This window comes from Aythya fuligula, chromosome 3 (genome assembly GCF_009819795.1).
Source record: "Aythya fuligula isolate bAytFul2 chromosome 3, bAytFul2.pri, whole genome shotgun sequence".
NCBI lineage: Eukaryota > Metazoa > Chordata > Aves > Anseriformes > Anatidae > Aythya > Aythya fuligula.
Window position 1 is genome coordinate 115,973,014 of NC_045561.1, and position 11,852 is coordinate 115,984,865.

General features: G+C 49.7%; 1 protein-coding gene across 1 annotated transcript; it reads left to right on the forward strand.

The window, feature by feature from the left end:
- The first annotated feature begins 2,569 nt into the window (after positions 1-2,569).
- On the forward strand, positions 2,570-11,353 carry FAM167A (family with sequence similarity 167 member A). Its single transcript, XM_032185256.1, has 2 exons — positions 2,570-2,975; positions 11,051-11,353. The coding sequence occupies exons 1-2, from the start codon at positions 2,604-2,606 to the stop codon at positions 11,312-11,314; spliced, it is 636 nt and encodes a 211-aa protein (XP_032041147.1). The 5' UTR covers positions 2,570-2,603; the 3' UTR covers positions 11,315-11,353.
- Positions 11,354-11,852: the final 499 nt, after the last annotated feature.

An 11,852-nucleotide genomic window follows, 5' to 3' on the forward strand; every position in this document is an offset into this window, starting at 1 on the left:
CCTAACCCAATGAAGAAATTAAAGGTGTTGTGTTGACTTGGTGACCTGATGTGTCCTGTACCTTCAGAACTGATAGCTTTCCTGCAAGGAAAGGGGGAAACCCTTTGGGTTTTGGTCACCATTTTGGTGCCAACCTCCTGTTACCCCTCATTCCGCATGGCATGAACCCATCGAGACTGCCAAGTGTCATAAGGAAGACAAATCAAGGATTAAGCACATCAATTCCAGGCCAGCCTAGAGGAAAACTGAGCCTGGGACAGGGAGGCTGGGAGAAGTTTGTTGGTTTGAGCCAGAGGCCGGTTTTGGCCCTGGGAATTATCTCACTGGGGGGTAATAAACAAGGCTGGATTACAGCCTTGCACACAGACATTTTTTGCATGCTTACCACTTCCAGATCTTTTTTTTTCTCCATCAGGTTTTTCACCCAAGTCGATTTTGAGTTTGGAAAGTCTGGAGGACGGACATGCTTATTTAGGGGGATGCCCATGGGATGAACAAGGGGCTTGGTGTTGCAGCTGGGAGGTGAAGGGTGGGCTGGAACGGTGCCACTTCCAGGGCAGAAAAATCCCTCAGCAGGTGCTGGAAGGTGGAGATCTGTGCTGGAGACATGAGACAAAAGAGTTTGCGGGGGCTCTGCTTTGTAGGTGCGACGTTTGGCGACATCAGCCTTATAATAAAGGTGTTTTCTCTGTTAGGGGATACCAAATCCAGCAGCCCAGTGCGTTCAACTCTATCAGACAGCTGGATTCTGCCACCTCTCGCTATCTCCACCTCAGTGGAGGCAAAAAACACTCAGACAAGGTCTTCAAAGTCATTAGTGTTTCCCGTTATTGATGTCAGTGGGCTAGAATATGCTGCTGGAGCAAAATTCATTAACGTGCCCTCAGCTCTGCAGAGCATCAGTGCAAGAGCTGGTGCATGGCCTGACTCTCCAAACAGGCAGCCCTCGGCTCTCCCCTCCATATAATCTATTTTTTCAGCAGAAGAAGGAAAACTGTTGTTGCTCCAGGCACAAGAGCGCTTGGCTTCAACCTGATGTAGTATCTGGGCTTGCTCCCGCTCACCGTAAAACTCTCATTAACATAAATAGGAGCAGGAACAAGACCGCAACATGACTAATTCTCCACCCCCGGACTGTCTGTGTGTATATTATCAGCTACTCATTCAGCCCATGTGCCTCCACGCAATTGTAGGATAAATCTTGCTCTCTGTTGGTGTTTATTTTAAATTGAATCTTCTTACTGAAAAGGTTTGAGAGGCATAATTATGGTCTGGATTTCAGAGCTGCACACGTCTTTGTGGGCACAAATAGCAGGGAGAAGAATGGCTGAGTAACTCATATTGCTGTGTTTCAGTGCATCCAGCTAGAAAGCTGCATACGTCCCGGCTGGTCTTTCTGGGCATGTTACCAGGCAGGCAAAAAGTATTTTGTTTTGCGTTCGACGTGTAAACGAGAGCTCTGGATCTATTCCTAGCTCAGCCACAGATGAGCATATGACCTTGAGAAAGTCTCTTATCTGATCCTACCTCAAATGAATGCAGAAGCTGCCTGAGCTTAACTCTTGCAGAGTTTTTCGAGCTCTCTGTCCCACGGAGGAAGGTTTGGTTGGCCAAGCTGTGGTCCACCGGTGGTGTAAGGAGGAGATGCTGGGAAGAAAGCTCCTGGCTCCTCGGTGCTGGTGCTCATTGTCCTGGACACCATCCAGACACGGCTCAGGGGCCAGCAAGGGTGAGGGACCGCTGCCATGAGGCAAACTGGAGCTGGTCAGTGATGGAAACCACCAGCCCAGATCTCTCTTAGTGCAGGCATCCAAACCCAAGCTGTGCCAGTGCTTCGGTTACTCCCCAAACTGGCCAGGGGCTTTGCTCCTGCCTCAAGCTCACTGGATGGGTGGAAGCTGAATCTTACAGCTGGAGATTGGCATCTTTAGCAAGCCTAGATCTAAGTGCAACCCCCTAAAACTGGGCAAGAAAACAAACGAACAATACATATATATATATATTTCTATCTCTCCTTTGGGCTCAAACTTTTGGGAGAAGGTTGCATTGTCCTTTATCATCTGTCCTTTTTTCACTTAAGTGGAGAGATGTAGGATTGCCAGCTGGGGAGGCAGCAGGATGGTGCCAAGTCACCCTGACCCCCAGCAATAGACAGAGGACATCGGGTTGTGTGACAGAGCCTCAGAAGGGTCTGTCAGTGTTTCCTGGCCTCATCGGCAACCTTATCACGGCCCCTTAAAATCGAAGGTGCACGTAACCAGAGCTTCCCAAAAAGCCTGTCTGTTCCTGCCCCAAAAGCAAGGCAGAGAGCTGGGATGAGGTAACACTCCCCGGGAGCACCTTGGCACCCTGCCTTTCCCAAAGCCCACGCGCTGCAAGAGCTGCCTCTCCCTCCTTGCTCCCTTTTCCTTCTCAAAGTGGAAACTAACCCTCTGCTTCTCTTCTAGGTGTCCGTCCAGCCTCGGCGTGGTGCCTGAGCAGTATTTATCCTCGGAGGGGGCACGTTGGGCTCATTGCAGTGAGCTGGTCTGGTCTTGAGGGCTTCCCACCCTTGTCCCTGACCCGTGGGAGCCCACCCCTATGCCGTTGGACTCTCGGAGAGGATGTCTCTGCCTAAAATCCAAATAGAAGAGGTGGTGGACAGCACAGATGGTGGCTCTGGAGGTGCCGTTCCTCCTGATGATCACCTGAGGAGCCTCAAGGCTTTGACGGAGAAGCTGAGGCTGGAAACCAGGCGCCCATCCTACTTGGAGTGGAAGGCGAAGCTGGAGGAGCAAGCATGGAAGAGCCCCCAGCCAGCCGACGAGGAGGACGGGAATGAGGCCAAAAAGGGCCTGGAGGAGACTGTCCCTCTGAGGAAGGTGCAGCTGCACCTCAATGGGAACCCTGCCCAGGACAAGGTGACTCTTACCTCAGGGAAAATAGGCGGCTTTGAGAGCATTGACGAGGCTTTGACGTGGCTCCGGAAGGAACTGGTAAGTGGTTTCCTGCCCCTGGTAGATAGCAGTCTTTATTTTCAAGGGAAAAGGAGGGGGAAACAAGAAGCTCCTTGTTCCCAGCTGCCTTCAGCCCCGGGTGAAAAAGCAACCCACAGTCGTTGCATGGCTGGCAGGAGCAACCTGGGAAAGGGAAAGGTGAACGACAGAGAGCCCATGGCCTTGGAGAAGGAGGGAGGTCCATCTCAGAGTCCTTGCTGGGATCTAGCAGGCCAAAGAAATACAGCAAGTCGAGTTTTAGCAGTTTGTTCCATCTCCTGCTTCTTTAATTGTGCCTCAGGTGAATACAGCATGAATACATTGCCCTTGCTGGATTTACCCATTCTGGATTTACCCTTGCTGCCTGTGGCCATCAGTGGTTTAGGAGCTCCCTCAGTGGGACATTGCATACCGATCACCATTTAACAAGCATTAGCAGATCTAACTTCCAAGTGATTGCCCAATTCCCCCTTTTTATTTCCTTTTATTTAATTAATTAATTAAAATATTATGTAGATCTTGTGGGAACCATCTTTCCCCAAATCATTTCCGCACTGCGGGACAATGGCAGAGCCTGACCTCAGACCCTTCCTCAGCCAGCTCTCACAGGTTCATCACCTGTCGAGTCCTCCTTCGTTAGACACTGGCCCACATTTCTGTCATCCTCCTGCCTCAGACATGCACCCCATCTAACACATATCTTTATTTCTCGTTGATACAAGCCACCAGGAGGAAGGACTGGAGACCTTCTGCTTTCCCAAAGCAAGGGGAGGACATGACAGGCGGGCCAGGCCTATGTCAGTCTTCACTGACCTGCTCTGTGCAGTTCAGCAGGAAGGAAAAATGCTGCTAACCATGTTTCACAGAGAAAAAGACAAGATATAAACTCTACACATAAGTTAGGAAAATAACCAGAGCCAGGGCGAGGGCACTGGAAGCTCAGCTTTCATGTGCTGTGCTGCTGTCGTGGTCCTAGGCCCGGCCTGCCAGCACTGACCCAAGCAGCTTCCAGCCCAGCTCAGGAATCAGCATGTCCTGGGGATAATTCCCTTCAGGAAACATGGGTGTATCCTTTATGGAGCCAGGGAATGCCAAGAGGATGGATGGTGGGACTGGGACAGCCGTTTTGGGGGTTGGAGAGTGGGCCCTGCTCTGCACAAGAGTAGGATCAAGCAAAGACAGATGGCGCTTCCCAGCAATCCTTCCCTTCTGGACTGAAAATGAAAATGGAAGGAAAAAAAATCCTTATTATTTGGCCCACGTGGCTGGAAACTGGATACAACTGATGTCACGGGACTCTGTTTCTGTTGCCAAATTGGGTGTTTGCCTTGTGATTGCCAACAGCATTTGCAACTGTTTGGACAGCAGCGCTATTTGCAATGGGGTCCCTGAGGGCTGCGAAAGCACGTGTGGTTCAGACACGATCGTGAAAATGTTCCTGGGCAAATCCTTTGCTTTTGATAAGCACCAAAAGTCTTTGAGGAAAGCTGCTCATGCAGAACAGTGAATAATATATATATTTTTTAAGTCCCTGCGACTTCCGTGCCAAAGAATATTTATTCAACAACTTTTTTGTTGTTCTTGCTGCACTTGCCATCTGGATTGATCTCTAAAGGAGTTATTTACACAAGTGGTCTTGAAAATCAGTTTTGGTGGCTGAGATGTGTCTCAGGACCATAGCTCTTGGAAAACAAGAGCAGCACTTTCAGAAATCCAGGACTATTACAAAGAGTTTTGAGTTGATCTCCTAAAATCACTCCATGCTCTGGAGAATATCAGCTCCTGATCTCAGAGCTGAACCTGGGTCCATGCTTGCATCTGTGATGAATTCTCATAGTCACAGAGGGCTTGATGTAAAACCCAAGTCTCAAGATGCTCAAAGACAGTAAGGAACAGTTTCTTCTTTCTTAAAGACCCAGATTTTAACGGGTTTGGTTTGTTCTTGGTCTCCTGCCCAAAGTATAAATTGTCTTAGAGTCTACCCTTTAGACTAGGGTGTGGTATATAAACCCTCATCTGATGAAAATTAAAAGTTTAAATTAAGGAAGAAAAAGGGCAAAGCAAACCCTAATTGTTCCTCACTTTCCATTTTCCTGTCTCTTAATTATACCAGTCTTTACTGGATCTGGACGTGACTCATGTAATTTAGAACAATTTCCCCAAAAGACGGAGCATGCATTTGACTGACCACACAGCTTAATAGCTATGTTGGAGGCACTATTGCTGGGTTAGAGCTGCCAGCGAACAGTGAGAACACAGCAAGGCCATCGCTTCACAGGGTGCTGGAACAAAAAGATGCATTTCACATTGCATTTCAAGGATGAAGCCCAGTTTCTTTTGAAATAAACGAACCAGCTTCCTTTTATCCCAACACAGCCAGGATTTTTCCTGTTTACCAGCATTTAATGATGGCAAAGTGAACAGGGGGATTTAAGAACAGGGTATGGCTATGGTTTTGTAGAGTTTCTACATCTGCTTAAGGCAGGATCCAAGGCCAGAAAGTGCAGCATCCTTCAGACAACAGCCTGCTCAGGGCAGACAGGCAGGGCTCCAGCACCCATCCCTCGGTTATGGTTGCCCTCAGTGGGCGATAAATCTTTCTGGTCTGGTTTAATGTCAGAGACCACAGACTTGGGCACAGCACCAGCCCTGCCACAAGCAGCCTGGTGCAGACGCAGCCACAGAGCATAGCAGGAGCGAGCACATCTGCATCAGCACCAACTCTGCCAGGGCTCTTTCCTGAGCTGTGGCTCCCTGGTAACTCACAAACCAAGCCTAGAGCTGCTTGGGGCACTGCTGGTTTTTGGAATCAAAGCTGTGCCAGGAGGCACGCTGATAATGTATGAGATGATGACCAAGGCTCTGGCCCTGCTTGCTCTACCATTACAATCAGAATCAACATGAGCATCTGGGCAGCTTTCTGAACAGCATCCAAAAATGATCCATGTCATAACTCAGGGGAAATCTGCTTCTGCCATGCCATCCTCCTTCGCAGGCTGAATTCTCCCTCACTCTATGCAGTCCAAGAGGAGTCAATTTAGATTATTCTAAATTAGTTCCCCAATGAAAGGGCAGAAGCAGTGTGTGCCCAGGACACAGGTACACCACTGCTTGTGCCTTTACAGAACAAAATGAAGCAGAGCAAAGCATAGCTGCACCGCTCACACTGTTCAAACCTCACCACAGCTCCCAGCATGTTTAGGCGGGGCTGTTTCATTAGCACAGCCTAGCAAGGTTTTGGCTTGTACCATGAGCACCCTGCCAAACCGTTAGAGCTTCAGGAGCTTGCACATGCAGCAGACCATCCCCAGCAAGCGGTTTGTGTTGTAACACCCAGTTCTGGAAGCAAAGTGAGTTTAGTTGCACGTGCATGCCCAGATTTCCTCTTAGCCATGGTGTTACAAGTAAAGCTGCCTGCTAAACCTGAAGCATTACTTCCAGTTCCCAAAATAGAGGTCATCCAACGCTGCAGGGAATTTGTCCCCGTGTGTCCAGAATATGCTCTGGTTCGGGTTCAGCCAGGTCCAGGCTTCTCACGGTCAGAAGGGAAGCCAAGGACAAGCCCAAGGTCTTACTGTGCATCTGCTGCTCGCGGTCTTTCTCCCCAGGTGACCAATCCTGGGACCTGATTCTGCACCTTGCACGCGAAGGCCTGGCCCTGTTTTTTAGGTCTGCATATGCCCACTGAGCTCCAGCCAGCCACGTCAGCTGGGACCTGCTGAGAATCTGGCCTTGGGAAGCTGATTTATTCAGACATGCAAATTCCTGCTCTTGTTTTTGTGCTGTGAGGCTCTGTGTAGGTGTACGAGCAAATTGCAGCACTCAGCATGTGTTGAACCGCCCGGGGGCTGGAACATTTCCCTTCCTAACTCCTCCTGTCTCCTCTTTGCCTCTGTGCTGTCAAATGTGTCTGCTTATCATCAACACTGAAAGTAAGACTGCCACCAGCCAGGGTATGGTGAAAGACCCAGGGATCGGAGTGGTCAGGCTCTATTTTCTGCTTTGTTTTTGGCCTGTCAAGACAAATTTTTACAAGTTCTAAAACTGAGCCTTCAAAGTGCTTTTTTTTTCCCCTAAATGTGTGGCAAGTAATTAAAGGACAAAACTCCACCACAAGCTGGGATGCCTTTGGACAGTAATGACAGTGGCGTGGTAGGAAAGCGTGTTTTCCTTCTCAAATTCACCAACATTTTTGCACTGAAATCAGAGGTGTGTGAGCCAGTATGCAGGAAAGAAAGTCAGGTGCTCTCTCCATTGGTGTCTCCACTCCAGATCAATTTGTCTTCCTCATCAAGAGCAATAGGACTCAGCAACATGCTTTACAAAGCTCCTGCTATTATTTCTATTTTTGACACTGATATTGGTTGAGCAAGTACTTAGGTTATTTTAAATGTCGATGTGGCACCAAAACACTGTTGTCAGGAGCACCAGTCCAGATTGCTGTGTGATTTTTGGGAGGTGGGGGAGAAAGAGGAGGAATCTAGAGGATGGATGTAGTGATGGAGTGGCTTGTGTTGGAAATCTGCTATATAACAGGTCCAGGAAGGTCCAGGAAGGATTTGTCCATATTTGTAATTCAAGCAGTGAAAGGACTTGTGCACATGCACAGAAGCAGTGCCATCGTTACTTCTAAATTGCTGGAATTTGGGCAGTTTGAGGTGTTTAGACAGAGCAAAACCATCCCCAGGGGGCAGTTTGGGTGCAACCATCCTTTTTAGAGAGTGGTGGGTTTTCATGGGGTGGATATGGGTTTGTGCACGTGGCAGAGATGGAACTGTAGCTCTGAAAAACACTACTCCTCTCTAAGTCCTCTCTTGGCCTCATTTGGATGCTGAGCTGCCAGGCTTTTCCTCTGGCTGTGGGCTTTCTCCCAGACATACCATTACCAGTCCTGGATACATTTTAGTGCCACTTAATTCAACAAAAAGCAGAGGTAACTACGTCCCTCAGGAAAGGTAAGATGAAGTTTCTGAGGGACTCTACACAGTCTAAACCCAATACTGAAGAAAGGTGAGATTTGCGACCCATGCCAGGTCCTGCATGTGTTAGCTAAAGCATCTGGGCTTGATTTGGGGTTGTGTAACCCACAGGCATCGCAAAAACACCTTGTTTGGGGCTGTGGGTTGCACCTTAAGGGCGTGAGCATCTAAAATTAGCCGCAGCAGGGTGGCATCCGAGCACCTTTGAAGATGAAGCCTCAAACCTAAACACAGACGTGCCCGACTTCTCTGAAGTGTTTGGCAAGGGTCTGGTGGCTGGGCTGCGCTTGGATCCAAGTGGCTGCACCCAGTTTCACTTTCTTTTGATCTTTTAGAAATAAAAAGTGCGAACCCTGGGGAAGCAACCACTTCTCTGCAGATCACCACCCCGAGCTTCATGGAGCACAGGTTGGGACCCTGACCGTGCTCCTTTCCAAAAGAGATATTTAATCACTTCTCCTGTGCCATCTCCCCACGGTGCACATAGTCTTTCAGCCAGCCACTACCAGGCTTTGTCCCCCGTCCATCCATTTTGCTGTCCTGGAGGGCAGAAGAGGACTTTATGTCCCTGGGAAAACGTGCACATTGACAGCTCATCCCTGCTTCCCTGCAGAGCCCCAGAGCACAGCCTGCAAGGGCTGGGTCTAGGACAATAATTTCTGCCCAGCCGGGCTGGTTCAGCAAATGCCAGGGGTGCCAGGTATGGTGTAAGAAAGGAAAGGAGTCCAGAGGTTGAGCACCTGAAGGACAAAGCTGGGAATCTGCTCCCCACGACCCAGACAGCTTTGTCTGTGAACTTGCACAAAAGCAAAATGGTTTCTTAGAAAAGCATCGAAAGCAAGAATGGGTCAAAAAGAGGGAAATTGGCTTGCAGGAGGGAAATGGCAATCTCCAAGTCCATTCCCTCTCCACAAAGGTCTCCTAATTCATTTTCTAAACTTTTTTTTTTTTTTTTTTTTTTTTAATCCCACATTCCTCAAAACCTCTGGTGAAAGCATTTGTTGACTTTTCTCATGTAGCTTGATTAACCGACAAGAAATACTGACCAAGGGTCAGTCCAACAACATCTGCGATCGCCTTCCTGATAAAATGTCAAGCCACGGCATTCATTGTGAAACAGGGAAAGATATAATTAATATATTTATTTATTTATTTATTTATTTATAATTCAACTCATGTAGGAGAAGAAAAGCCTACCAAGTGGCATTGCTCTGCTGTGGGCAAGGAAATATTGGGTTGAGGTTTTTTTTTTTGAAGAGGGTAAATTGCCACAACCCCACCAACAATTCAAGAAGGAAGTTCAGGCTGGGGTTTATAGGAAGGTGAATGAATCCTCTGCAAACAACGGACCCCAAATGCTGTCTGAGAGTACCAAGGAAGGTCCTCCACGGTGCCTCTGTGGGACAGGAGTGAGAAGAGCCTTGCTTGGCTCGGATTAATTTACATTATATTAACGTCAGCCCTTGCCTTGGGCTCTGAGCATCAGAAAGGTCTTGTGCAGAAACACCAGGGCCACCTGTGGAGCATCCTGAGCTGAATTTTGCCTCCTCCCTTCACCTCTGCAGCTTGGTGCTCCAGCCACTACCCCAGGAATAAATTTACTCCTCACTCGTCATCTGTACTCATAAACCAAGCAGCTGGTTTTCAGGCCTGGAGGCAAACTGGTACGGTCTGGCTGTGTCCAGGCTGTTAAAATCCAGGCACGGTGGCTGTATCCCAAATGCCTGCTGAGGACGAATCCCCCCAAGTTACCTCCTGAGGGGTGCCTGTGGGGAGTTGCTCAGGGCTGTGTGCCTTGGCCTCTGCTCAAAGGATGCCAGGACTGCGCTTGCAGCTGAGCAGAGAGAAAGGTTTTGTGGCCATGCACAATTTAACATATTAATGTACACGTAGCCTGGGTCTGCTTCTGAACTTCTCGCTCAGACCACAGGGAGCTAAGAAGAACAAAAAGAATACCAAAAACATACCCAGAAATAAACTCACAGTCAGGAATCCTTGGTACCAGCAGGCTCCTTCTCGTGCTGGTTCATGTCCTGGGATGGAGGAGACATCAAGAAAAGGGTCAGGGCATCACACGGGGCCAGCTAGAGGATGGTTTTCCAGCCTGTGCTGCTCCCTCCTTGTCTCCAGGAGAGATTCAAGCCTCAAGGTTCACCTGCTTGGCTTCTCTCCCACCACTCCCTTCTCTTTGTGGCTTTTGAGGTTTGCTGCTTTTCTGCAGGGAGGGAGGTGGGGTGAGAAGTGGGGCTTGGCGTCTGCCGGCTTCTGTTCCCCAGGTAAAGGCTGATGCTCACTGTGAATCCCGCCAAGCGATCACCTCCTTCCTTCACCACTCCCAATATCCTGTGGCAAGGAGTTTTCTGCTTAATTATGAGTCGGAATTTAAAAAAAAAAAATGATAGTAATAATAACAAAAAAATCAATTTCCTTTCATCACTTCTGAATCTTCCACCTTTCAAAGTTGGGTGCCAGGGGAGGAAAAACCCTCTGAAATATTCAGCTTGTTAGCCCGCGGGGTGCTTGTTCCCTGTCCCATGGGGACCGTGGGGGCCCCATCCTGAGATCTGCTGCCAGCCCGCGAGATAAGCCCTGGGGGATGTGGGGAGCCGCGCTCCCCGCTGTCACGAACCAGCCCTGATTTATGTAGGCTGGAAACCCGTGCCAGGTAGTTGGGGATCGGTTCTCTGGGGTTCTTTTAATTGCTCCTTTCCACCTCTAATTGCTGCTTCTCACTGTGGCTGCTCCCTTACGAGCGAGATTAATTTGGGCTTTGCTTAGGGCTGAGAGGGAGGCTCTGAAGCCTGTGCCAGCTGATACCCAATCTATCAGCCTTGGTGTGCTGGCTTTAATTCCATTTTCCCAGTTCCTCCAGAGAGCTGACCAGGCACAGAACCAGCAATTCACCATCCTGAGCTCCTATTTGACTGGGATGCATTGCAGGGAAGACTTTTGCCTCCATCCCAGTCCTTCGCAGCGGGGTAGCACCCCTGGCCACGTTAATTTCCCAATGATTTGGTGCAAGCAGCACCCTGAGCAACGCGTGCAGTGCCCGTGCTGATACCTTCTCCCCTCCCCTCCCTCCGTCTTGCGTTTCAGGCAGAAATGCGCCTGCAGGACCAGCAGCTGGCCAGGCAGCTCATGCGCCTCCGCAGCGACATCAACAAGCTGAAGATCGAGCAGACCTGCCACCTCCACCAGCGCATGCTCAACGACGCCACGTACGAGCTGGAGGAGCGGGACGAGCTCTCCGACCTCTTCTGCGACTTCCCCCTCGTCAGCTCCTTCAGCCTCTCCACGCCGCTCAAGCTCATCGGGGTCACCAAGATGAACATCAACTCGCGCCGGTTCTCGCTGTGCTGAAAGGCAGGGCAGAAGAGGGAAGGATGGGGGAGAAGGAGGAAGGATTGGGCAGTGCCAGGGCGCTCCCTGCCTGATGGCTGGGCACAAAGAGGTCTCAGAGGGGCAGAGGGAACGGGAGCAAGCGGGGAACCCACGGCTGGTCTTGGTGGCATAAGGAGAAGCAGAGCCTGGTGCTGGGATGGCTCAGAGATGAGAAGGCAGGACCTGCAGGAAGCACGGAGCATCTGAACCCAGCTTGGGCACTTAGCCTGCTCTTTTGCAAAGTCTTCTCCTCCTTCTCCTCTCCCCGCAGTAGCAAAGAGGTGGACACATCCCCAGTATTCAGAAGTCAGAGGGGAGGTTCAAAGATCAGCCAGAAATCAGGGCAAAAATCCCCTTTCCCTTCCCTTTTACCTCCTCCCAGGCTAGAGCTGTCTTCAGAAAACGTCACTCTCCTCCCTGGATGTCTCCTGAGACATCGATCCTCTGCCTCTGACGGCCCAGGCATGGGGTCTTTGGGGCTGTTTCAGATGAAAAGATGGGTTCCAGTGGAAAGGAG

Coding starts and splice junctions, on each gene's coding strand:
- FAM167A (XM_032185256.1), top strand. CDS start 2,604: ATGTCTCTGCCTAAAATCCAAATAGAAGAGGTGGTGGACAGCACAGAT. Junction 2,976..11,050: donor CGTGGCTCCGGAAGGAACTG/GTAAGTGGTTTC, acceptor CTTGCGTTTCAG/GCAGAAATGCGCCTGCAGGA.